The following is a 27768-nucleotide window of genomic DNA, read 5'->3' on the forward strand; positions in this document are numbered from 1 at the left end:
CTGCATCTTTTTCATATCTTTAGAGTTTTTGTTGAAAACTACGTTTCTTTCTGGATCTCCTTGTTAAATTTTAGGATCCTAAACCTGGATTCATCAATATGATACCTTTAATATATTTACATAAATTAGTTATTTTCATAAAGAAGGAGAAAAATATTGAACATCTATTAAAAGAGATCAAATGAACTTTAATATGTTCTATTCTTATGCTGCCACATGTATTAATTTACATATTTATTGCCATTGGTTTCAAGGGATGAGAGGGTGTCAGGGCAGCATGCATTTCATTGCATTGATTGTATACTGTACTATTAACGTATATGATACGTTTTCTTTAATACAAAACTGCTTTTGATCAATTTCACAACAGTGGTAGTAACAATAAACTTTAAAAGGTTGTGCTGTAAATGGAGTCTGACAGGTAGACTCACTCTCACAGGAAAGAAAACCCCCTCGTTTCTTGCTTAAGCTTTAAGCTGCATCTCAGCTATAGAGGATCACACTGATGTTTTTTTATCTTTCATTTTCATATTGCCTTCATGTCAACAGGTGTTTAGTCACAAATGATAAGCTAATGCAAAGCCAACAGTACTATAAAGGCTGAATGCAAAAGACCAGATTTCACCGCTCTTGCAGACTCTCAGACGTACCTGTTGTGAGTCTGTCAGTGCTTGGGCCGACAATTCACAACGACTACAGACAGACTTCAAGAAAGTGTTCGCTTGGGGTGCAGTCTTCAGTGAACTGTACTGATATAATTACCCACAATTCATTGCAACATGGAGGTGGCAATGTCATTTTTCTTGTTGCCAACTACAAAACACAATTGTTATAATAAATTCAACCGCATCTTGATACAGAAATATGAAGAAGAATCAGCTGTAGAGATATTTAAAAAAGATTTTAATATTGTTGTCTCTAAACTTGACTTGATATAAATGAATATGACACAGGTCATACAACTGAAACCCATGAGGGCGAGTCTGTGAGTCTGCATGTTCAGAAGGGGGACATTTAAACAAAGCCATATTTGAGGGGTGTGTAGGGAGGAGGTTTGAATCATTCTGTCTCAGTGAGACATTGATCCCTCGTTATAGTCAGTACACGTCAGTCAGTAAGAGAGAGACTGAACCAGTGAGCATTTTCCCGGCCCAAATAAGGTGCTTCACGTCTTTAAAATATGTTCTATTGTCAGGCGTAATTAAAGCGATTAACAAATTGGATTATTTCCCCCTAAATTTTAAATTAAGTGCAATTATTTCCCATAAAATTAACTGCAGGCCTGTAACTGTTGTCTACATAGAAGGATAAGTAAACACAATAACAGTCTACTGAACATTATCACGAAATCTAATCAGATAAGCTAATCCTGCAGCTCGTAGGGTTCTTACTGTTTAAACAGTCAAAGAAAAGTGCAAAAGCTTGTAATTAAACTTGTCTCTGGTTGTGCAGAAAAATACACTTTACCTCAAATTTTTAAATACATTTTATTGTGGTGTACTTACAATTAGATACTCAAATAAAATATTCAAATATAATCTCTCAAAACTCTCCATTGATCTTAAACTTACAACAAAGCCACCAAAACACACAATACAGTTTTTAGCTGGAAGATCCAGAGTATCAGCTCAACAATGCCAAAGCTCACAGCTGAATAAACTGTGCTTTGTTTGACTCATTATGCGTCGTATCGCTCCATACAGCAGTGAGTAAAGGGACATTTATTAAGTGTAAATGAAGTTGTCACAGATTATTACGTAAAGATAAGTGACATGAAGAAAATGAGGATAACTATTCATGCTGCATCACCTTCTGTGTCAGCCGAGGAGCAGAAACAAAGAAGACTAAACATTCAGCATCTGAGACGCTGCTTGTTTTCTTTTTATCCTTTAAAAACATTTTAACAAAGTCTCTTTTTGATGAGTCAAATATCCTGGCGCATTATCAGGGTTTAATCCTCTTATAAGGCAAAAAACTGTAGTCGCTTATATGCTAATACCATCAAAATGTACCTTTTAAATTGTTTTTGTGGATGACAGCTCGATTTAAAAAACAAGGACTTAAACTTTAGTAATACAAACCATGTGCACAGGTGATCAGAGAAAAACTGTGTTTGTGTGTGTGTTCAGGCTGCCAACAAATGTCTGATGATCTAAATCATCAGTCGAGAAGACCCGAGACTCGCATTTTTCATTTGAAAATCTGTTGGTTAATTTTAAAAGTACTTACTTACTGGGAAAAGTAATGCTTTAGATTACTTTTACCAAAAATTAAACCCTCTTTAGGCCTCGTTACACATGTGTGTTATATTGTCAGGGCGGCGCGTAGCCTGCTGTAGGTCTACCTTTGAATGTATTGACTCTCCTGTCATTGCATTGCCTCGTCCACCCATAACCTGTAACGACAGACACAGTATAACCTTTACAGCTCTTTATAATGCTAACAGTCTGACAGTGAACTGGGCAGAGGCAAACAGTATTAGGCACAGCTGTTTCCATGACAACAATACAACACAGGCTCTTAGTCCCACCAGTGTTGTGGAGCTGTGTGGAGCTCTTCACAGCTGACAAGCACTCCAGACACAGCTTACATTTCACCGTCATGTTGTTCTCGTCCCTTTCACCTTAACATTCAAAATAATGTAAATATTTATATATAATATATATAATATACAGAGCTGCAGCTAGCTTATTTCGAGGTGCTCAGCTTGTCTGTAGTTCAGGATTTCTTCTGTGGATATCTTTCCGCTGGTTTCTACCCTGGCCCTCTTAACTCTAGCTCAGCTTATTTCTGTGATTTCTTCAATCTCAGGCAAAACCATATTGGAAAAAGACAAGTCATATGACTTGAAACACTTATAAAAAAGTTTTAATGTCCGGCTGACAGTCGGCATTATAGAAAACTCTTAGAAGCATGCACCTTACTGTTAAACATGAGACTCTTGTGGGCTAATCTAGGATTTTCTGTGACGTGTACAGCGCGTGTGTATCTGTGTGTGTGAATGGTGAATGCAGGGAAAGTTCAGTGCCTATAAATATGTGAATTAAGTTTAGGAGAACTTAAGGACACTTTACATCCCAGATTTTGGACTGCCAGGATGCTTGTTGATGGAACAATGTCTTGCAAGATCAAGTGTTGATGAAAAGATGTTAAATGATGAGACAAATGAAGAAATGGAAAAGACATTTTACGCACACAGTATGTCAGAGATGAAGGTAGTATAATAACTTAATCACATGTAGTCACAGTCTGGTTCAGATACATGTCAGCCTCACAGTGTGAAGGAGGCTGATTCATTGCTATGATGCTCCCTAAATAACTCGCTCTCACATCTTCTCCACCTCAATGTGCTCTTCCAGTATTTCCTATAAGTACCCCTGAACCATTGGTGCTGCTTACCCCACCACGGTGCCTCACAGCCAATCGCACGCAGCAGGGAGTCCTGCTCACCTGGATCCCGCCTGCCAATCACACAGCACCTATCCAGCATTATGTCATGGAGTTTCGCCTGGGGGAGCGATGGGAGGTCTTAGACGACGCCATTCCTGCCGGGGAGACGGAGCTGCTCGCCCGGGACCTCATCCAGGTAAAAGACCGGACCGGACTGCAGACTTTACACACGGTTTTATAAAATAAGTACATCTACAGTGAAGGATTAAGATGTCTGGGATGACATAGACAGAAATCGTCAAAAAGTTCAGACTACTGTATACAGACCATCTAATTAAAGATTTTCCCAGACGACTATTTGTTAAAGGTTATACTCATTTAATCATATCTACTTATATATATTTTTTTGTTTCTTCAAAGAATAGTTTGAGAAAGAATGTAATCAGTTCAAGTGCAATAAAAAGCCATTCAAACATGCATTTTGCAAGTGCACACACAAAGCAAGCCACCTGTTTACTTCAATGCTAATAATGCTATGCTAATTCAGTTATGATTCTGACGTGTTGGAAAACCAGCAAGGAGACTGATCATTTGTTTAAACTCAGTTTAAAATCTTCACTTTTCAGCGTTGATCCTCTAAACTGTTAGTTTTGAGACCGCTGTTTTTTTCAGGCTGACAGGATTAGCTTTAGTCTGGCTCCGACCTTGCTGCTAACTTCATCCTGCTGTATCTTAAGGTTAAAGTGCATAATGTGTCAGAAAAAAACAGTCGCCGATAAGGACAATGGTGCTGTAACAGCCAAGTAGATTACCATTAGGAGAAAAAAGCTTTAACTTAAAAGAGAACACGAATTTAAAAACACTTTCTGAAGTCCCCAACAAAATACAAGAATGGAAAAATGCTGCATATAATAAAGCGTCTGCAAAATGTTAAAATAGCTATCACACACAGTGTTGTTCTGCGGTTAGGCTTTGCAGGGCAGTGTCGATCAAACATATTTTTATTTGCTCAGACATCTTGGGTTTATATGTGCGGGGCTTTCAATGGCTTGTGTAAAGTTAAAAGACAAACACTGGGCTTTAAAATCATCAGACACTGGTGAAAGCCATCCAAATAAAATCACCTACAAGGATGATTTCCTTAAAACGTAACTGAGATAAGAGCTGCATTAAGGAGGGTAAAGTGTCAACTGTTGCAGAAGGAGGCCTTTAACAACCTACAACAGTTAGACTCTGACTGCCAAACAAATTAATACTGAGAGCTAAGATTTCAAACTGGTTAATAGCAGTAAGATTTGATTTAACAAATCGCTACGCCATCACCTTTCCTGGGGTGGTCTGATCGATAGATATTGCAGCCATGTATAGCTACTAGACTTATAGAAAGCCACAAAACATATTTCTGTTAGCATCTCTAAGATCAGGGTTTTCAACTGCATCATCAAGACAAACCTCTCCAAAACAACATAAAAAAGCTGAAGCATTCCATCATTTACTTTAAAACCATCATTTTGTGACCCATAAGAAATGGATTCAGTTGTATGTGGCTACATTTAAATATAGTTTCTTCCTGTTCGCTTGTTCTGTACTGATTTAACAGTTTCCCAACGCACGCTACAGAAGTGCGGGAACAAAAAGTCACAGTAAGGTCTGTTTGTTCCACTGAGCTGAAAAAGTTTCATTTAATGGCTCAGCTCTCAAGTACATTAACACATTAAAATAGTAAATGGGGTGTAAAAAACATTTTGCCAGTGTACATCACCACCTAATGACTGACATCAATTATGTCTCTACATAATGGAGGAGTTATGGTGGGACTTATTTGTACATATTTTAGGGTCTTAATGACGCTCAGATTGTGAAAGATCACTAAAGAAATAAGCTTTTTGTAAAGGTTAAAACATGTTTTTAACCTAAAAAAAAATAGAAAACAAGATAACAGTAAAACAAACAAACAAAAAACATAAAAATACTGACTATACTCATGTCTGCCTCCTGAAGTATCATTAAGCTACTTTTAGCCCACATACATAAAGTTCAACCATTAAATTGATTTCTTGTTTCCTGATTGAACATCAGCGTTTATAACTGAGGATGTGAGTCAGACGGAGCAGCATGCAGTTAAATACAAGCTCAGGAACGTGTGGTGAATGTGTCACAGTTAGGTTATTTCAGAAATGCATTCAAAGCTTATACAGTGATAAAAAAAACAGTTCATGTACGAGGGTTCAAATCAGGTTCAAATCAGGGCCCTAGTTTAAAGACTAATAGGTACAAACTGTCTTGGAATTGCTCAAATAGACGGTTGCATTTGCAAAATTACAGAAAGTATCCTTACAGAAAAAAGATTTTAACCAGACATGGACATCACACAGTCTCTCTTTAACTCCACCAGACTCCATTGACAAAACCAGTTATTCTAGCTCACAGATCACGAGAGTTGCTGGTCTACTGCTGCCTCGTCTGGTTAGTCTGTTTGTGTTATTTTGTTGTGTTGGATCTGAGCCGAAACCTTCGAAACACTGCAGTCACACAGCAATACAGCTTAACTCACCGCTCAAGGAAGGGGTAGACCAGCAACTCCAATGTTCTGTCAGGTACAAATACAGTTTTTGTCAGTGGAGTCTGCTGGTTTGAAGAGAGCGATGTAACAGCTGTTTCTGATAGAAGTAGTTTCTTACCTATTACAAAAATGTCTATTTGCATAGCAATCCCCCCTTTAATGTCGCCAATTTGCCTCAAAATAATAGGTCGTAGCTATTACAGGCAGTCTTGTGAATGCTTGTTAAACTGATCTACAGGAAAAATTTAACTACTTTTGCCTGTAAGATTTTAAAAAATAGGCCCCAAGTTTAAAAGTCCCAAAATTTCCCTCTAACGTATTCAACTTCAGGAGCCTTGGATCCTGTTAGATTACATATGATGTCATCTCTTTTTACAGATTCTACATAGACATTTAGAATCTGTAGGCAGGGGCGTGGAATTTCATATTTTTATTTTAAAGATTATATATTTGGATTTTTTTCCTTTATTGATAGAAGAGCTGAAGTGAGACAGGAAATGCAGGGAGTAGAAAGTGGAGGGTGAGACGCACCAAATGATAGGCAGACCGGTAGTCGAACCTGCGATCAGTGTAATGAGGACAGTAGCTGAACAAGTGTTCTGGTTTCCGTTTGTAGTATGCTTGTAGTCCGTGTAGTGTTGACCAATCAGCAGGCGTATGCAGGAAAAACACTCCGTGTGGAGAGCAAAAGCAGGCGGAGCATAATCAGTCATAATGACATCACGGCTCCCATCAGCGTCATCTGACAACGATTTACCTTCTTATTAATCTCCATAAACAGACATCTGCAGTAAATTCAGCTAACAATCTGTTCTAGATCAAAAATTCAACTTGAGACAAATTCACTTGACGCTGTGTCACGAAAGCCGTTCAGCCTTTAGATTTCCTGACTTCCTCGAATGCATCAGAACTGATCGATCCGACCCCCATTCAACAAACGTCTCGTTTTGAAGTAGTTTTCTTCTCCTCTTGAGGACAGACCTGACAAAGCTTCACGTTGACTTATTCCTAATCTGCATCATGATGTTGTTATTTCAGCAAACTTAAGAGCTGTTAATTAAAGTCAATCACAAGAAAATCTGGTTCTTTTTCAGCTTCATACCGCTGAAGTAAGCCAGAGTGCAGCCTCTGTGTAACTTACTGCTTACAGTGAAACTGAGACTCAGCACAGACAGGTGAACGGGCGCTCCTCCGGGAGATGTGATGAACCAAGAGATGACTGAGTGTTTATTTTGCAGACGTATCTGGAGGGGAGAATTTAGCTTCCCTTTCGATCTGAACACACGGTCGCTTCTCAAGCTGCTAACTGGACTGTAAACAATGCAGCGCATGGAGAAGGATGTCTTGGCTGGAAGTTCTTACCGGTAACCACTGGCTAAACCAGTGCCTGCAAAATTCACAGCTATATCATCGTCACATGATAGCTGATGTGTTCAGAGATTGCATATGATGAAACAAATGTACCTGTTTACGAACAAAGCCTTTGAGTGATTAAGTGCGTGCCAATCTTTGCTTTTACCTTGTCTTTTATGTTGTCTCTAACATTAAGGACACAAACTTGAAAGTAGCAGAGCACCCAAACAGAGAGAGGAGCAACAGAAACATACTGACACAAGATACAATCGGCACAGTGAATTTCCTCGAGTAATTGTCTCTCCAACAAAGGACAGCGACGCATCTTTACTGATTCATGAGCTCTGACACAAATCTTCTCTTTCAGCCTTTCACGTCTTGCTCGTGTGGGGTAATTCTCTCGCCATGACACGTTTGAGCTTCCTTCTTTAATCTAACTACCACTTTCAGCTCCATGCAGATGCTTTTATCTCTCCTTTCATGGCACAGCAAACACCCACACACATCTCTCCAGCCTCTCACCACACATACCATGCACCTAGCTTGTGTAACTTTTTCTCTGCAGATGTCTCTCTGCATCCACGGAGGTTATTTGATCAGAGGGATGCTTGTTTGGTCGTCTGCATTCTGTTTGTGTGAAAGTGATGGTGTGAAGTTCTGTCTGAAACCCCTCTCCAGCTTTGATCCTCGCTCTTTTCTGACTGAGTCAAAGCTTATTTATCAAAAGGTTTTATGACGCCAACAGTACAGTAAAGTATGTAATTCCCCCTTCTGAAGCGTCCTTGAGCAAACACTGGCTCTACAGCTGCTGCTTTTCAGCTGACCCTACACTGTGGAGAGCACAGTCAGCACCAGTCAAATGATGAACGGGTTCTAAAAGGCTCAATATGTCCTTTCATCATGATGTAGTCATCTGAGATTTATCCATCTTAAAGGGTAATTCCAGTGTTTTAAGTTCTGGGGTCTGTTTATAACATATGTTCAGCCTGAGACAGGCTGTAATGGCTGCAATATTATCCCTGCAGACAAATGCACCTGATTAAAGTATGTCCACTAAACATGCTAACATGTGTGCATTATCCCTGGAGAGATTGACCTTTATGTAAGAGTAAGATGCTTTAAAAAAAAAAAAAAAACTGACCTTATTTTTCTCTCCTCAAAGCTAACAGGAAACAGGACTTGTACCTCACCTGTTTGTGTTACTGAAGTTCACATTGCAGCCTGTTTCACAGCTGCAGGTTGAAGCAATCTACTGAAGCAATTCCAAAACGTTTTTGGATGTTTGGATTTTAATAGAATCCATACATGTGAAAACAGGGCCCACGTTTAAAAGCATCCAAACTACCCTTTAATCCACGAGTCATAAAGTACATAAAGGTGCGCCGGCATAGCTCATCCATCTCTTCTTTATGGCTCAATTCAAAAGTTGGACTCTTCCTATTTTATCAAATACCGTCCAGCAGTTCTTCATATTTATTCTGTTTTGCGGTTTTATCTCTGCTCTTATCTGTTTCTCTTCTATTTTATTTATTTGAGTATTTGTGTAATATTGTGTATGTGGATGCTCTTGGCTGTACAGTACTTGGGTCAACATCAGTTGTTTTTAAATGTGCCTTATAAATATACTTGACTTGACTTAAATCTCACGTCCTATGCACAGAGGCTACAGTCCTCGATGCAGCGACCCCGGGTTCGACACTGACCCTCGGCCTGTGCTCTCCCCGCTCTCCCCGCTCTCCCGTTTCCCACAATATCCACTTTCCTCTCTCTAAATAAAGAAAAAAGATTTCAAAAAAGATATTCAGATAATAAGTTTATGACCTCTCAGTTAGTTTCTAAAAAGACATTATCAGTGTTGTGACCAAGTCATCTTTGCAAGTCTCAAACAAGTCTCATGTCATTTTTTCTTGGGCAAGTCAAGTCACTTTTTTTCCACATAAGATCCAGCACTCTTACCTGTAGTATCCGGTCTTTATAAAGAGAAAAGACAAGGTGTTAGCAGCCCGTCTAATAATGATATTATTGGCCAATTTATATAACCTGTTCAAAAAGTATGACAATGAATTGTATCTATATTATCTTGGCACAGACGCAGCCATGATGATGGTCTGCTCTGAGACCCTAGTGAGTAGTAACGAGTACGACTGATGAGGCTTCTCTTTGGGGTCTTTGATGTTGCGTGTTGCCATAGCGAGGAGTTTGACTGACAATGGCAGTCATCCAATCATGACAATCACATACGGGGGAGCTTTTTGATCGTCCAATCATGATTCCCAGTTTGCACTGCATACATACTTGATAGTTAGACAGAAACTTGACAACATTGAATTTTATCATTTTATATTGAACAGCTAACATTCAAACTTATGAACACGCAAGTCATCCGAGTCATCATGCCTCAAGTCAAGTCATTAACTTACAAGTCCAAATCGAGTCTCAAGTCATTTATTTTTTGTCAAGTCAAGTCGCAAGTCATCCAAACAGTAAGACTCGAGTCCAAGTCAACAAGTTTCAAGTCCACATCTCAAGAGATTATTGCCATGCTTTTTTACATATTTTTTCTCCTCAGACATATGTTTCTTATAACCACACTGACTCATGACATGATTATGGGATATTGATTTTTAAGCATTTTGAAAAGCTACATTTTAATCATTTTCGTGATGACACAAAGATGTCATTTTGTTTTGATTTTAGAAAGCTTTTTTTGGCACAGAAGTTGTTAAACAGTTTACTTTTGGCTAACTGGTAGGTGTAAAGTAAACAGCTCTGACTAAGCACCTTTTATTTAAAAGCATTAGAATAACTCCAAATTCAGTTTGCACTACATGACTTCTAGCTCCCGTTGTGCAACCCATGTAGGAATGATGCATTTTTACTGTGAGGTTAATGTTTTCTTTTTTATCTTCAGTCACAGTAAGACTTAACCATCTCTTATATTTTGATGTTAACTGTGTAACTGAGCTGCACAGCCTCTTGAATGCTGACCTTTCTGTTCTCCTGCTTCTAGGAGGCGTGGTACGAGTTTCGTGTCATGGCCATCATGGATGACATCATCAGCGAGCCCAGTAACATAGTAGGAGTGTCGAGCACAGGTGAGTCATTATATTACTTAATTCAGTGGTTCCCAAACTTTTTTCTGCAGAGCCCCCCTTTGGTGGATGACCATGCCCATCAACACATAAACATACATCCATATACACTAACACACGCTATCAGACACATGGTGCTCCTCCATATCTTTTGACATGTCATAAATGCACCTCGCAATGGTATTGTTGACAGAGGTATAGCCTTAAGTTTGCTGGCTGTTGCTTCATCAGTCATAGGTGAAACCACAGTAGCATAGGGTTGTATTAATTCCTCAGCTGTAGTGTGCAGCTTTTTACATGAAGCAGCTCTGTGAGCTGCTTTATAAGAGGTGAGCTGAGCATTTGATGGCACAGATGCAGCTTTATTAAGCCACTTTGTTTGGTATGACAGTTGAGAATAAGGCTGAACCATGAAGTGTTTAACAATCGCAGTAGTGATGTGCGCATGTGCAACAGTCACATCGCAGGTCGTGCGATAGTAAGACAAATTGAAACATGTAAAGCTGCTACTTTATTGCTGCTTGGTGCAAAAGGAAAACTCGCCCTTTTCTGGTTGTTCACGACTTATCTACAGACAAAGTCTGATATCATGTTAGTACAGCTCTTCAGCAGAGCACACAGAGACCTGACCACTGTGCAGCAGTCTGTGTGTCCCCTGCCTGTAAACTGTAAACAAGCGGCTGCTGCTGCTACTGTCACACGTGATGTCAGCTGGATGATTGAGGCTTTCAGTTATGCGAGGTTGCGTAGTGTATTCCCGTTATCAGTGGCACCTCACTGCGGTGCTCGTGAACGCTGTGGCCACATAAACGGACTGTTCACGGAGCGGAGTGTTTACTTTTAGCACACACCGTGTAATGGGGGGGCTATAAAAAGCTACTTTGAGGCACACATGACTTTGGTCTCGTGATTACTCAGCTGTTCAGGTGAAGCCGGAGAGATCTAGTAGTTTTGATGTATAGAATCACCGTCAGCCTTACGTTTACCTCGCAGTCCTTTCACAAAATCGGTCATGCTTTGCTAACAGTGCAGGACTGCGAGCATTGTTTTTATTGAGCCTTGCTGCACCCCCTCGTCGTTATTCCATGCCCACCCCCCCACCCCCCAGTTTGGGAATCACTGAGTTAATTCATTATAATTTTACCTGTAGTCATCATGAACAAAATCTGAATATGAAAGTACAAAACTCGCAATATACGCACTCGCAATGTACTCCCCCATACATACAGACGTACATCTCGACTTCATCCCCCCATTCTGCATCTGCACCTTTTATACAGAACATTAAATAAGGTGCAACATTCCTGCCTTCAACAGGCTGTGTGAAAGAGGCCAGAGGCTGAGAGAAGAAAGGGCCGGTCGTCTAGGTTCATTTTGCCATTATTTGTCCGTGCGCCGGTCTGTCCCATTCTTGTGAGTCTGATAACTCAGAGAGGCCTGGAGGGAATATCCTCTAATTTGGCACAAATGTCCACTAAGACTCTGTGATGAACTTATTAGAACTTGGAGGTCAAAAGTCAAGGTCAGTGTGACCTTAACATCCATCCCATTTTCATGAACATGATACTTCTGGGGGAGGGAATTTTTTGTATGACAACTGGTTTATTTTGTTAACTGGCAGAACTTGAGGCCATTTGTGATCGATTATTGACCAATCTGCCGTCGCCTGACCCCTCTCACACCTGTTTGCTCTGCTGTCGTGAGAAGGGTCTACTGACAATCACATTATCTGCAGAGAAACAGAGGGAGAGAGAGGATTGAAATATACAGATGTATCCCTCGTCCCAGCCACGGTTCCTCTCATTCTGCGGGAAACACTGATGACTTGGCTTGCTGGCGGAGGCTCACCACCTTGAGGTTGTAATTCTAGTTTGTCAATGCAGGGATTCAACCCGACAACTTCTGGCAGCAACCTGCATCTCTAACCTCAGGCGATCTGAACGTTTCTGAGCAGAGGAAGGGGGGGGGTGCAGATGTATTGCACACGCAGCAACTCCAACTTTACATCTCGTCCACTCAGCACTTTTATATTTAAGCTTCTTTCACATGCACACACTCCTTTGTACCGTCCTGAAAATTATGACATCATCGCTCTGCCCGTCTCCCACCGGTTGTGTTGGGCTGCTCTGTGCTAAAAAAAGAAGGATTCATTAAAGGTGGTTCTATTTTTGGTCACCTCGCTGAAAATCTGTTTTGCATCTAAATTAAACCCCTGAAAATGTGATGTCACTCCCCCGCAGAGGTCACTGAGTACACATCATTTGGTTTGAGCAGCTGTTGGTAGCGTTTAGAGAGATTTGCTGTGTGGAAGCCTCTGATCTCTGGCAGTGCTCTGCTGCCCCCTTCTGGTAGAGCTGGAGATGTATGCAATGAGGTGATCAAAGGCTGCTGCTCATCTCTAGGTTGATGTGACAAGATTTTCACTGCTTTCTCTGCTGAAATGTAAAGATATAAGTATGATTAAAATAGACCTTATGAAGAGTACAACGGCTGTCTTTAGCTGATCAGAACATTTCAGTACCTGTATTGCTGGATGTACAATGCTTTGCATTTTGCTGTGTCATGCTTCACTGCAGCACATAAACCACTTCAACTAGTCCTGAACAAACATTGACATGGATTCCCCACTGGTCCCACACTGAGCGATTCATTAGCATGTGGGTCAGTAAAAAAACCTGCAGCATTACTAACTGAGGACGGCTCTAAAAGATGAAAGCTGTAAAGCATACGTTGAAGGAGCTGCACAGCACACTGTCCACTGTAGAACACTGGCTGAGTTTTTATTATCATTGATGCACATTCATGTTTGATGCATAGATTCTGTCTTTAATGCATCTCTGAGTGCAACAAGCTGAAGAGTGCAGACAGACATGATGAACAGAGCATCAGGATATGCAGCACTAAAGGATGGTAGCATGCTGGATTTGTCCTGGCACTCTGAACTGCAGTGTAGCTAAATTATAACAATAATAATAATTATTATTATAACAATAATTAGGGCTGCAGAGTATATCGTTTAAACATCGCAATTTCGATGTGCGCATGTGCAACATTCACATCGCAGGTTGTGTGATAGTGAAGCAAATTAAGTGAAACATGTCAAGCTGCTACTTTATTGTTGCTCGGTGCAAAATAATAACTCGCCAGTTTCTCATTTTCCACCACCAATGTACAGTAAAAGTCCATCTGTTATCACATTAGTGCTGCCCTTCACCAGAGCACACAGCACACAGAGAACTGACCGCTGAGCTGCAGAGTCTGTGTGTCACCTGCCTGTAAACTGTAAACAAGCACGCGACGCTGCTGCTGTCACAGATCATGTCGGCCAGATGATCGATACGTTACGCGAGGTGAGACCATTCCTTTTCTCAGCCACACCTCGCCCCGGTGCTGGTTAACGCTGTGGCCATATAAATGGACAGTTTATGGAGTGGACGTGCCCCAGAGTGTTCACTTTTCGCGGCCACATCTGCAGTGCAATCACGTCATGAGTATGTGTGTATCAACAGGAAGAAGGACATGTGAGCTGTCATGTCGTCCATCTTTATATACAGTCAATGGCTCTTACTGCTGGAGCAGAAAGGGAAGAAGGGCTGTGTGCAATCCAACTTCTTGTGCAGTACACATTTGATCGTTGAATGTATATAGTTGTTTTGATTATTTCGCTGCCCGCCAGAGTCAACCCTACACATGGGTCTGTATGTGACTGACTGAGTGCACATTAACTGAGTAACTGACTGAGTGAGCGAGTGAGCGACGGTACTTTCAGAGCCATAGAGAGAGAGAGTTGCGACATCACACTGACGCGACTCTCTGTCTATACGGCTCTGGATACTTTGTTTGGGGAGTAGGCGGGGCTGCTCCTCTGCTGCTCGTCCGCTGTCCTCACCTATGTCCGCACCTGCTTTCAAACACTTGAATCTACATACAATGTAAAAGTAGTTCTTCTACATACAGCGATGGTTAACATCATGAATATTCAACTTAATGGCAATATTATGAGTTTAAATTGGAGTTAAAAGTCACAGTGTAAAGTGACAGTGTAAGAGAAAAGGGTATTTGCAAGTCCCATCCCTGCATGTCACAGACAGTAATCTGTCTCCTTCAGGAGGGCTGTGACCTGTGGGTAATACTTGTTCACAAACTATGCATCAGATCCCCTTATTGATCATAACCCTCCTTGACTCCATGGAGGTAATACACTCAAGAAACCATTAATAGAAGCACAATTCTATTAATAAAAGTAATAAAGTGAAACAGATTTTTATGTATGACCATGTTATAGTATCTCCAGATCTGCCTGATACGAGAGAACATCCTGTTTACGCTCCTGTCTGAAGCGCTCTTTGCTCCAGCTCGATCATTAAGATAGAGGATATTCATGAGTCGCTGTCAGAGACCAAGCACCTTTAAGTGTGCTCTGTGTGATGCAGGAGGGATGGGTCGGGGTTACGGCTGGTTTTCCTCTTTATCAAACTGTGTTCCCTTAAAGCCCCTTCCTGTCAGAAACGTGTTTTTCTGTGTTATTTCACTGCGACGTTCGAGCTTCACCGTGCAGACTGATGTGTGCGGAGTTTGACAGGAGAAGACAGCTCTCACATTTATCTGCTGAAGGAGGAAAGTATCTCTGAGCTCACCTAGAATTTTAGTCAGAGTTTTTCTGATACCAGAACTAGTTTGCAGCCAATAGTGGCCCAATATTTAAGTCACACAGAGGATGACTATAGAAACAGACCTCTTTGTAAAGGTATACTCAGCCCCGACCAGTTAGTTTGTGTTCCTCCTTTGAGTCCAAGCTAGCCCTTTATCAAACTATCTGGTTGAGGCAGAGGTAGACAAGCAGCTCCTGCACAGTCATCATGACAAACACCCTGCAGAAATACCCAACACGCAGTAGTAAAGGTCAGCGACAACATAATTGAATCTGATTGGACATTGAAGGAAATCTCCCATGAATTGGCCCTTCAAAGTTCCTCTGCAGGAGCTGTTAAATTATTGGACGAGGCTTCTCATTATTTGTAGAGAGGTTGGCAAAAATCCTGGTCCAGTTTCTCATATCCTTACATCCCTCATCAGAGCAATCAATCAAATCAATCAAATTTTATTTGTATAGCGCCAAATCATAACCAGGGTTATCTCGAGACACTTTACAGAAAGAGCAGGTCTAGACCGACTCTTTGTTAAGTTATTTAAAGAGAGGCCCAACATCAATCCACCATGAGTAGCACTTAGCAATTCGGCACATTGGCAAGGAAAAACTTCCTTTTAACAGGCAGAAACCTCGAGCAGAACCAGACTCATGTTGAACAGCCATCTGCCTCGACTGGATGGGCCGAAAATGGGATAGAAGGAGATGCAGGATAGAGACAGGCAAAGAGAGCAACAACAACATATGTTCTTGTTACCACAACAACATATGTCCTTGTTACATGAACAACAACAGACACATACTTATGGTTACAATGCCAATAATAGTGGTAGACTAGGGTGAAGATTGGCTAAATAAATTAATTAATTAATTAATTAGCGAGAGAAGCAGAGTAATGATAAAGGCTGAGGTAATCGTAATTGTAACAGTTGAAGTCAACAGGTCTACTATTAGCATTAGCAGCAACAATAATGATACTATGGGGAAGGCTGATGTTAGTAGTTGTTGCAGTCGAGCAGGTCCACAGCAGCAGGTGGTCTGCAGCAACGATCCTCAGGAACCTTCAAGACAAGGGAGCACGAGAACTCCCGGGAAGATATGTGGTTAGCAATGTTAATGGGACCAGAAGATACAGAGTTAATGAGCTGCATTAATATGACAGAGAGAGAGAGAGAGTCAGAGAGAGAGGAAGAGAGAGAGAGAGAGAGAGAGAAGCTTGGTGTGTCAGATCCCCCCGGCAGTCTAAACCTATAGCAGCATAACTATGGGCTAGTCCAAGCCTGAGCCAGCCCTAAGAGCACTGTGCGTTCCTGCAGGGGCAGACTTTCACCTCTCATTGTGAATATCATGACATGAGCATTAATCCTGTGGCAGAAATCTAGTAAGCAAAGTAAAGTTTAACACTCGTTTCTCTGCTCTGTTTGCTATATTTAACTGTAATCTGTCATTTCCTCCACCTTTCCTCTCCCGTCTGTCCCCTCCATCTCACACTGTTACTTCACCCCTCCTCCCTCATCATCTCACAGACTTCTTCCCTCCTCCAGAGTTGGTGGAGGAACGTGGACTGGCTCGACCTGTGGTGGCCGGCATTGTGGCCACCATCTGTTTCCTGGCAGCAGCCGTCCTGTTCAGTACGATGGCTGCCTGCTTCGTCAACAAGCAGCGCAGGCGGAAGCTGAAGAGGAAAAGAGGTGAGAGGAAAGTCCTGGTCATTCACAGTTACCTCATAAGCGCTAAGTTAACGCTACTATGATAATGAATAAGGAGAATACATCTTCTTTATGTTGTACAGTTATACAATGCTGTCGACTCTTAAAGACCAGCTCCAGTCATGTTTTAAGACATATTAAATGCTCTGCTTGAAATAATAAATTGTTTCTATGTTTTTCTGTAAAATATATTCAATTATCTTGTAAAAATCCTCTCAAGGCATCTCCTACTTCTGCCTCATTTAAAATTCCTTAATCTGCATAGGCCCCGCCCACTATGCAAATGTCCAACCGCCAACAAAACACGTCTCTGCCATCGTTTAGTGGCGACTTGTTGAAACTTAGCTAGCTTGAAATGTAGTAATTAGCAGTAATAACGTTAACGTTAGTAGTCAGTAGTGAGTTTGCAAAAATGATCGCTGAAGTGGTTGCCATAGGTTACACATAATGATATGCATAGCGTCACCTCGTCCATTAACAGGATTGGCTCCTTAGGTTTGTGACGTCTCAAACCTGCCAATCTGAAAACGTGTTGTTCAGCCTGTCCTTGGTACACTGCAGTTTGAAAGCAGACAGGCCCAGCCATGGAGATGATGCTGATGTTGTCCCTGATGAAAACACCACATGGAGATGTTTACAATGTTAAACACTGGATTTTCACTGGAGGGGGTCTTTAAATACATCTTTTATTATACCTGGGCCCTGTCTTTAATATTATTGGGTCTAAGTGACTGAAAGTATTTAAAGTACAACATTACAGAGAGTATCACTATAAAGATAGACCTTTTTGTTAAAGACAGGTCTTTTTTTAACCAGAAACAGCCATTAGACATCGCTCTCTTCAAAGCAACCAGACTCCATTGACAAAAACAGTAAGAGTTCTTTTCTGCCCTTTAAAATAAAGGATACTTCTCTAAACGTCATCTCTGTCATTTCTGTAATATTGTCAGGCCCCTTTTTTGCAGCTCTAACAATCTACTGAAGCAGTTTCAAGACTTTTTATCTATAAGTCACTTGGAAGGCAAAATCAGTAAAAACAATGTAACTATGACGCATTTACCCCACGCTCCTGACATTGTACTTAACTGCATGTTGATTTGCCTGACTCACATCCTCTGACTTTAATTGCATTTTCAAACAGGAAGCATCAATTCCATAACCTGACTTTAATGTAGGTTAACGCTTGCTGAATCACACTTTAGAAAGCAGACATGACTTTAGTTATTTTATTCTTATTTTATTTATTTAATATTGTGTTATAATATCTTTTGGCTTTTATAAACCTGCTATGTAAATGTGTTGGATCTGTGTTGTTTATCATCAATACAAAGATAACATTTCCCACAGTATGTGCTGACTTTGTGATCATCTTTTCTCTCTTCCTTCCATCTTCTAGATCCTCCCCTCTCCATAACCCACTGCAGAAAAAGCATGGAAACTCCGTAAGTTACCCCGACAAGACACACAACAGTTTTGCTGCTAAAGTGATCTGTACTCGACAACAAACAGGTTATCAAGCAGCACACTAGCCAGTTTTTCTGTTGCTCACTGGCCATCAAAAATTGATGTCGTTTTTACTTCATCTAAAAAGCAAATAATTTACTTTATTTCTGCAAAATGAGATTCATGCAACACATTTGCAACCATTTAAAGCTCCTGTGAGGAGTTTTTCTCTGGTTATGAAACAGACTGAAATTATTTCTGATGACTCTATATGACCTACAAAAGCAAACCAGACCATCAGCGACAAGATTGATTATTTGTATATAGTTATTTTTAATAAACTGCTGGCGGGGGTAGGTGTCAGACGAAGTGATTAACTGCACACTGCCTCTGTCAAAAAAATTAAAGTGACTGTTAAATATGACTGTTAAGGAGCAGGATAACATTTTTCTTAAAAACCACCACTTAAGCATGTACAGGACAAAATCAGCAAAGAGATAAGAGGTACGGCTTTGTCCACAAGGGGCGCCAAAATCAACACAAACCAAAAGTTCCTCACAGGAGCTTTAAGTAAAACTGCAGAATCACAACAGTGTAATTGTTCATATTATTCTGCAACATTATTGCTTTTCGTACATTTAGTTTCACATATATAGCAAACTTTATAATTAAAATACAGAGCATTTGTATATGTCTGCCCCCTAAAAGTCGACTGCTTGAATCATCTGTCGAAAAAAAAAGAGAGAGAGCAAGAGAGAGAGAGCGAGACCTAAGAAACACTTAATTAATCATTTCCATGCCTCTTAGTCAGTGAATATACAGTTTAAAACAACGGTGATGTGACTCGAAACACTTAGAAAGTTGTCAGTAATACAGTAATTATTTTATGTCCAGCCAACAGCTGGCACTTACAGAAAACTCTGACGAACAGTCAAATGTTATTAAACAGCTAAAAGCGTTTGTCTGACAAACTTTGAGTCAGACACAGCCCTTAAAAATATGCAGCATATGACATGTACAAAACTGTAAATGTTTTAAGGGCCAACGAGAGATTCATTTATCCTGTTGATATGTAAAATTAACTTTACATCCTTTCCCCGGGATATGATGTAAACCTGAATGTGCCTTATGTTATGTCTTATGCCTTATCTTATGTTGTGTATGATATGTATAAAAATGCTCACTCCAAACTGATTGTTAGCAGCTGTTTAGCATTTAAGACAGCTGACCTGTGTACCAGAGTTGTGTGAGTGGGGCCGTGGTGTCTGTTTCTCTTCTGTATGGGTTTTGTTATTATAACAGGTCGCTCACTTCTTGCTACAAAAACACCACAACTTGAATTACTTCAGGGTTTCCTTCATAATAAATCTTTATGGCTAAAAGCAATAAAGTCCATGAATTAGCCTTGTGTTTGTTGTTTTACGAAATATATATAAATATACTGTATATATATATATATATAACATCTTCTTACAGGACAATAAACAGCTCCTGTTGAAAATTTGGCAAATTCAAATGAATATATATTATATATGATTGCTTTGCTAACATCTGAATGTAGCTAGTAGGCAACCCTTTAATGTGCAACGCCTTCAGAACGTGTAAACCTTTGTGCATGTGTGAACAGAGCTGAGCAGCTTGGACAAGCGCTTGACTATGTTCCTTGTTTGTTTATGTTTCTTCTGCTTGGAAATAGTCAATGTATTTAAATATTGAGGAAATTGCTCTCATTTAAGATTACAAGATAGACAACTTTGTCTAACAGAGGACTCCAGTCATAGAGTATATTTATGTGTCACAACTGGACAATGCTGTGTGTTTAATGACAGGAAGACTGCACATGACAAAACTTCCATCCCATGTGTTCATGTCATTCCTCTGTCCTTGTGTGACCCTGAAATCAATCCATTCCACCATTATAATTATTATTTTTTTCACAGCAGACATTTCAACTGCAGGAAGAGCACAGGTGGAACTAACAACATTACATTCCATCCTAGATAGAAGGACCCAGTTATCTAGAGACTGGATTCAGATCTGACTCACAGACAAGTAAACATTTCCTCTCTTGATAACGAGCCGCCTGCTTCATGACAGGTTATCTCAGGACACTTTACAAGCCTCTGACCAAGCTGCTGTATTTGATGAGTGGGAGTGAGAACATGTTGTAAACACTGATCTGTGGGCTGAAAGAAGCATGATGAGCATCAGTTTTCATCTAAATTGTCTAATTTATCAAAGATCAGAATATAAGATCTTTATGGAGTTAAATAAAAGTCAAAAAGATTTTGAGCTCGGAAAAATAATGTCCATGACAATTTCACAGCCTGCAGTTGTATTTATTGTTTTGCATGTAAGAACAATCTAAATTTGCGAATGTGTAAAAACAAATGTGTGCTCACACATTTAAATTTGTGAATTTGTAAATAAGTTTTGCAGGTGTAGAAATATTTTGTGCTTACAGAAAAGATTTGCAAATGTGTAAAGAGTTTGTTTTTGTAGCATATGTGCCACAATATTTTCAACTGTGAGATTTCTCAAAGTCTGAGTTACAGACCAACAAGTTTCACTGACTATCCAATCAGAGGAAGCTAAACTGGGCAGCTGTGGCTCAGTGGTAGAGTTGGTCGTCTTTCAACCGGAAGGTGGGAGGTTCGATCCCCAGCTCCTTCAGTCTACATGTTGAAGTGACCTTGGGCAAGATGCTGAACCCCAATATGCCCGGTGGCATAGCCAGCTTTGTGTGGTCACAAAGACTAGAAAAGCGCTATATAAGTACAGTCCATTTACCATTTAAACTGTCCAATTGGGCACCACCGATTCTAGCATGCGAGTACTCCATGGCCGACAAAAGGTTTATGACTGACAGAAGAAAGAAGGAAGACGAGACAGTGAAACTATTATTTGTCAGACTTAGATAACATTTTTATATTTTTATTTTTATAATTTAATATAATATATTTTTTAATTTAATTACACCTGTTGTACATATTTTGTATTCTACGTATTGTTTTATATATTGTTATTGCCTATTTCTTATCTTATTCTATTTAAGTATATTTGCTTATTTTTATTCTAGTTCTGTGTTAATTGTTCTGCACCAAAATCACCAAAACAGCCACTGGAGCGGAGTGTTTGGTTATTTTTTCACATACACACAAAACGTGACATACAACTGCAGGCTGTGAAATTATTTGAGGACATTATTTTACAAGCTCAAAATCTTTTTGACCTTTATTTGACTCCATAGATCTTGTAATCATGTAAAAATCACTTTGACTGATCTCTGCAGTCCACATGAAGTTTTCTTAGTGGATTGTTCGCTAAAGTATTGATTGTGTCACAACATGTACAGGATAAAAAATCAATAAAGGCAACAAGATGTTATAGAGCTGCTCAGCCCAGCAAGTGAAGACCCCTCAGGTGACACATGAGTGGCAATGATTCTCATTTCACAAAATGTGTGTTTGCTAGAAAGCTCCTTCTACCGTCTTGTGTCTCAAAGGTGAGGACAAAGATATGAGGAGAAAAACAAAAGACCACTGAGATGCACCTGATCAGTTGACTCTGGGTTTGAGAATGTGAATGAGAACTGTCTCAAAGTCCAGGGGTCAAATCTTTCCTTTCTTTTCCTCTCTTTCTTTCTCTCCCCCTCGTTAGCCCTTAAACTCTTTCCTGGCCTTTTTTCTATTTCAGATTGTATCTGCGACTTACTAATGCTCTTTTCGTTTCAATGTTTTTGAACCCACTTAATAATAATATAAAGATTTTCTCTCATTTTCTGTTGCTTTTTCAAGCATACCTCTCATTGACAGGCTTCCTGTTTACGTCCATATTCTCCCCACCTCTTACTGTCTGATCTCCCCACTTCTACAGGAGCCCACTTAGCCTCATTCCCAGCGTTGAGCCCTACTGGGAGGGGCTGGACGCAAGCAGGTACACGCCCCAACCTTCCAGTCCTCAGTGAGTGCGCCAACCATTGTCCCCCTGTACTTGCACACTGTTACACCCCTTTGCACTTTGGCTCAACCCCAGCTCCTCAGAGTCCTGACCTGGCTGCATGCTTCAGGCCAAATGTCCCTACAGGGCAACAACAATACTGGTCATGGTCTTTTGTTGTCTAAAGATGAAGGATCTTCATTGTCAGTTGTTCAAAAAGTGAAGAACTCATATATGGGAATTTAAAAAAATAAATAATCCATGTGGGACGAGATTCTCAGAAATGCAAAATCAGTCTGTTTATTTCTCCTAGTTTAACAATTATTCCATTCAGGACAACAGGAATCAATAATCTGATATATGATTGTTGCTTTCATTTCATCTTTACTGGACTTTTTGATGTTTCATGAATTACGTCACCATTACCCTACCTTAAGTCTTCATAATACTCCACAATGTAGTTCATTAAGATCTTGACAGCATTCAGTCTTACCTATTTAAAGGGAATTTTAGAAATATGCATAATATCTTTCTTTACCACTTTCAAATCACTTTGCTAATTATTAGGCTAGGGCTAGGAACAGCTAGCCTAGCTTATTTATTGACTAGAAGCTAGCTGAGGGATGCGGGTAGCTTGCTCGCTGCTGGTAGATAACCTATAACTAAAACTAAATATGGTTGTTTTTACAGTGTCAGTTTTAACATGGCTTAACCATCAGTAAATTTAAATAGGAACTTTAAGCTTATGAATTGACCCAGGCTGTTTCCCCTTGCTTCCAGTTTTAGGGCTAAGCTAACTGTCCCCCGGCTTGTTCAGACATAGGGGATAATCTAATTCTGTCAGCCTCTGAGTTGTGACGTTGTCACTCTAATGGTGTTTCCAGAATAAAGAAAATATTCTTCACATGATTGAAGCTACATCCAGCAGCTGGTTAGCTTAGCTTTTTGTAGCACTGGAAAATAGGGGGAGGGGGGGCAGCTAGCTTGCCTCTATTTAAAGGTAACGAACACAGCATTTCAGCGCTTCTAAAACTGTTCAGTTTTTGTATGGATTAAAAGCTACTGCCAGCAGCTGGTTAGCTTAGCTTTTAGCATAGCACTAGGAATCAGGGGGAACAGCTAGCCTAGCTTTATGCATCTTCACAATGGTGAATCTGTGTTTTTGTTTTTCTATGAATTTAGCAAAGAAGTTATAATAATATTTGTTTTTCTTCGTTGTCCATCACACTCTGCTCATACTTGAATATTTCAGTGTTTGGTTTAGTTTCAACTCAGGATGTGTGGTTTAGAGGCACATTGTCCCTTTTGTAGTATTTCATCTAATAGTATAATGATGAAGTCGATTTGAAGGACCGATATTTAAACAGTGTCTATAATAATCACTGGATCATTATGAATAATTCCTTTAGTAGTAGTAATTGCTGCGTTGCCTTAGATTCTTTTTTGTTATTATACAGTCGCTATGGGAGTGTGTCTTACAGTGGTGTGCACTAAGCACACGAGTACAAGTTCGGCCCACATTTATTGTTTGACCAATATTTCTTTTGGTTGTAGTCACATTTTTAAGAGGAACAGGGATGTTTAGTATCATTAGAGACAACTTAACAATTTGATTTTATCATTCTGTCTAACTAAACATCTTCATTAATTGATGATAAGATATAAGTTATTGTTATATAGTATTGTAACCAGAAGAAATGTTGGTGAAGTCCACAAGAATAATGAAAAACAATGACGAAATGAACTAATGATTGCTACATTGCATGAGCAGACCGTTATATGAACACATAAAAGGCAGCACATTATCTTTTTAGAGTATAGTATAGTTGTTGTAACATAAGGGCCTCTCTTATTATCATATTCTTATTCTTACTGTAGTTGATGACAATGTTCTTTATATTTAGATATTGTGTGTTTGTTTGTCATGTGATTTTTCTCAGAAACTATATGAAGTCATGGCAGCCTGGTAACAAACAAACCATATCTATATGTAATGGTTTGTTTTTTCATTTCCAGCTGCTTTATTAAGACTATTTTTAAAATAGTCATTAGAAATTGTTATTCCACTGGGGATTGGTGAAATGTTACATCTTCCACTAAATAAAGTAACTGTGGCTTCAAAACAAATCATGGTTCTTATTTCCCTCTTCATTTAAGAAGATATGTCATAGTCATTGACAAAGAATATCATGCTAAAGGCGCAATACAACAGGAGTTTTATTTAATTTGTTTCAAGTGTACTCATCATAGAATTAGAATTTATATAACGTTGTCATCTCTGTCAATTCCCAACCTAAAAGCTTGTTGCAGAAAAGGCAGTTTCATTAAATGGGCAAATCTTTTGTGATTGGTCAGACTTTTTTGATATTGTGATGAATATTTACAGTTTGCCCCTGAAGTGGTCTTTTAAGCTGTTTCTCCCGAGCCTGAGCCCATTATTTACATCCTTTACAGTCCATTTACAATTTACATCATAACCATCCCAACAGATTCACTTAGCATGTTTTTTTTGTACATAGCACTAAATTAGGATTACTTCAAGCTCTAGCGCAAACAGACTTAAACTAGCTTTTCTAAGGCAGCAAAGGTTAGGCATTTTCAGACATTACTTGGCATTACAGAGGGGGTATTATGCTCTTTCGCATTTTAATACATATTATGTTACAATGTTAGATGTCCAGACTAAACATGAGTGAAGTTTCAAATCTGTAGGTAAAAGTATGTTGAAGTAATCCCCAGGCTTCTCAGCTCAGTCGGCAGGCTGCTGTGAACGCCAGGTTTCAGACAGTTCTTTCTACAAGCTGCACTTTGTGATGTCACAAAATTTGAAGCTTCAAATAAGCCCCATTAACATTCTCGAAAGGGTATTGCTATCTTTAACTTAAATAACATGAATATTGCTTACGCCTGTCATTGTCCTCTCATCAGCTTGTTACTGGTTGATGGGGTCCTACATGAAACTGTGAGCTTCCTGTGACACCAATCATGCTTTAGTTAATTTTGAATCAGAATCCAAAGACAGGTGAAGTGTGATGAAGGGTGTGAAGTTTGATACTGTCAGTAGTGCCCAGTAATAATACCCTCAGTAAATAATAAGAGATTTTAATGCTTAAAGTCATTTTTTGTCATTGTAGTCATTGTTTAATTTTCAAAAACAATTTGCTGCGGTTCGGGGTTAAAACTAATGAAAATGTAACACTCAAAATCATTAACATTTCAGATAGCTAGAGAGATAGACTGAGCGTTCTTACAAACCAGTTTGTTGTTGTCAGTATTTTTTCACTTCTGTGTAATGTAAATTTGCATGAAATGAATATGTGTTGGAGATTCACACTGGTCCGTTTAGTTTGTGATATCCCCTCCTTGTGTGCACATTCCTGAATACTTGACAAATAAAACAATTGTCTTGTCTCACTAAACCTCTGCATCTTCACTCTGTTAACCCTTACTTTTAAGCATAGTATGTGTTCAGCTCAAGTAACTAAATTAGTAGTATAATACTGAGGCATAATGGCACGTGATGTGTCCTTGCTATGATAACATGGCACAACAGGAAATACAAACACAAGTAGAAGTTCTTATCCTGTCAAAAAAAAGACCGTCATTGTCATAGATTAAATATGTGCTTTAATAACTCATCTCTTTGTGTAAGGTGTTTTCATTTCTGTTTTATTGTAGCTGGATTCGTCACCTCAGCACCATCCACGAAGCTCTGAGTATTGGATTTCTGAATTTTGGATCATTCACTTTTTCTGTATTCTTTTTTGTAGGTCATCTTCAGGAAAGGTGAGCCCAGAAAGCATACGTTCAAAGGCATCCCCATCAGAATCTTCTGAAGATAGTCATGACCAGCGTGGAAAGAAACCACCCCCAAGTCCAGGGAAGAAGGAGGAAATGTCTTTATACATGAAGACCAAAAGAGCAATAACAAGCAAGAAGTACAGCAACTCCAAGCATGAAGCTGAAGCAACAACACCAATTGAACTCATAAGCCGAGGCCCAGATGGACGGTTCGTCATAGATCCCACTGATGCAGAAATGTCTGTTAAGCCTCGGCGTATTGAAGGCTTCCCTTTTGTAGAAGAATCAGATCTCTATCCTGAATTCCGGCAGTCAGATGAAGAGAATGACGATCCAAGGCCTTTGCCGCCAGTTATGCCCCCCCTCCGGCCTCACCAGATATCACCTATCTCCAGTCAGGAGTCCTACCTGCAACCTCCGGCCTACAGCCCTCGGTTCCACAGGCCCTTCGAAGGTATGACCATCATGGAGAGCAGTCGGCTCCAGGCCACAGGGCAGATCCGAGGCTCTCTCCACCACAGGGCTTTCTATGGATATCTAGGCCCCCCTGGGGATCACGATCCTCCACCTCCTTTTTACATGCCTGATACCAGCCCGCTCAGCTCTGTCATGTCCTCCCCTCCATACCTTGCTGAGGGTCCTTTTGGTCACCCAATGATTCCCGAAGAAATGGGGGAGGGTGATTTCCCACAATATGCCGTCTCTGGTTTCCCACTTCCTTTGACTCTCACCTCTTCCTCTCGTTCACCAGAGATTTGGCAGGGACTGGATTTTACCTTTGCAAGTCTGGAGGGGCCCCAATTCATTTTTCCGCCGCATCACCCTTTGCATCTCCGCCACGACTCCCCCTATCCTCCTCCACCTCATGTTCTTCCCCTTAGTGCTTTCCAGCCTTCCTCCCTTCCAATGCCTACTTACCCAGCTGTTCTGCCACTGGAGGCCCCAAAGAGCCGCTCAAGCAAGTCTCCCAGTAAGGCCAAGCCTCATGGCTCCCCCGCCAGGCATTTTGCTATGCAAGAGGCACATTTAGGGCAGCTAAGACACACAAGCCACGGTATGGGTGTGCCGGTTTTGCCTTACACCGATCCAATGGCCCATATTGTCCCTAGCACATTCAGTAGCCTGGACACACGATGGTTTGAAACCGCCCCCCGTTTCAGTCCCAGACAGGCTCGTAGGATGGATTCCAGCTTGCATCAGGTGGTTCTTCAGCCCTCTCGACTCTCACCCCTCACCCAAAGCCCTCTTAGTTCTCATGAGGGCTCCCCAGAGATTGTAGTACGTCCCAGGCCACGTCCAAGTATTGTCCAACCTCCCATACCCCCAGAGATGTCTGAGATTACCCTCCTCCCTCCTTCCACAGCCAGCTTCTCAAGGAGATCTTCCCCCTCCTCCTCACCTGCACAAGGCCAGGGTAGCAGGAGAGCCAGTCCCAGCTACCGCTCCCACATGGCCTTTGCCACCTCTGCAACCAGCTACCCAGCTTCCCAGTCCCCATCACCCCCAATGGAAAGCAGCAACATGTTTGGGCAGATGCCATCTCAGAGGAGGACTGAGGAGGAGATCCTTCCATCAGAGCCCTCTCCATCCCAGTTGTCAGCTTCAGGGTAGGTGCATTAGGCATGCAGAGAGGGATACCATTTGAGTCATCTGCCCCAGCCCATAATGCTTTAATGTGTGAAGTTGCTCTGACATTTTAGTTACTTAAGTGCTGTCTGATATCTATCAATTTGTTAAAATCATCTCTTTGGCAAATTAGTTTTATATATCAGTTTTTGCTTTATGCGTTAAATTTTAAACACTTGGAAGTGGAAGGAAAACAATTTCGTT

General features: G+C 40.4%; 1 protein-coding gene across 1 annotated transcript in view; it reads left to right on the forward strand.

The window, feature by feature from the left end:
* The window catches only part of igsf9bb (immunoglobulin superfamily, member 9Bb), a 151728-nt gene that overhangs the window by 113795 nt on the left and 10165 nt on the right, over nt 1-27768 (forward strand). The window contains exons 14-19 of the mRNA XM_069675371.1: nt 3360-3586; nt 10317-10401; nt 16573-16737; nt 18152-18197; nt 22075-22161; nt 25908-27545. Of these exons, the coding sequence (XP_069531472.1) occupies nt 3360-3586; nt 10317-10401; nt 16573-16737; nt 18152-18197; nt 22075-22161; nt 25908-27545 (2248 nt within the window). The remainder of the gene's footprint in view (nt 1-3359; nt 3587-10316; nt 10402-16572; nt 16738-18151; nt 18198-22074; nt 22162-25907; nt 27546-27768) is intronic.

This window comes from Semicossyphus pulcher, unplaced genomic scaffold, assembly GCF_022749685.1.
Source record: "Semicossyphus pulcher isolate SPU_LCO1_2020_fin unplaced genomic scaffold, fSemPul1.0.p SCAF_10, whole genome shotgun sequence".
NCBI lineage: Eukaryota > Metazoa > Chordata > Actinopteri > Labriformes > Labridae > Semicossyphus > Semicossyphus pulcher.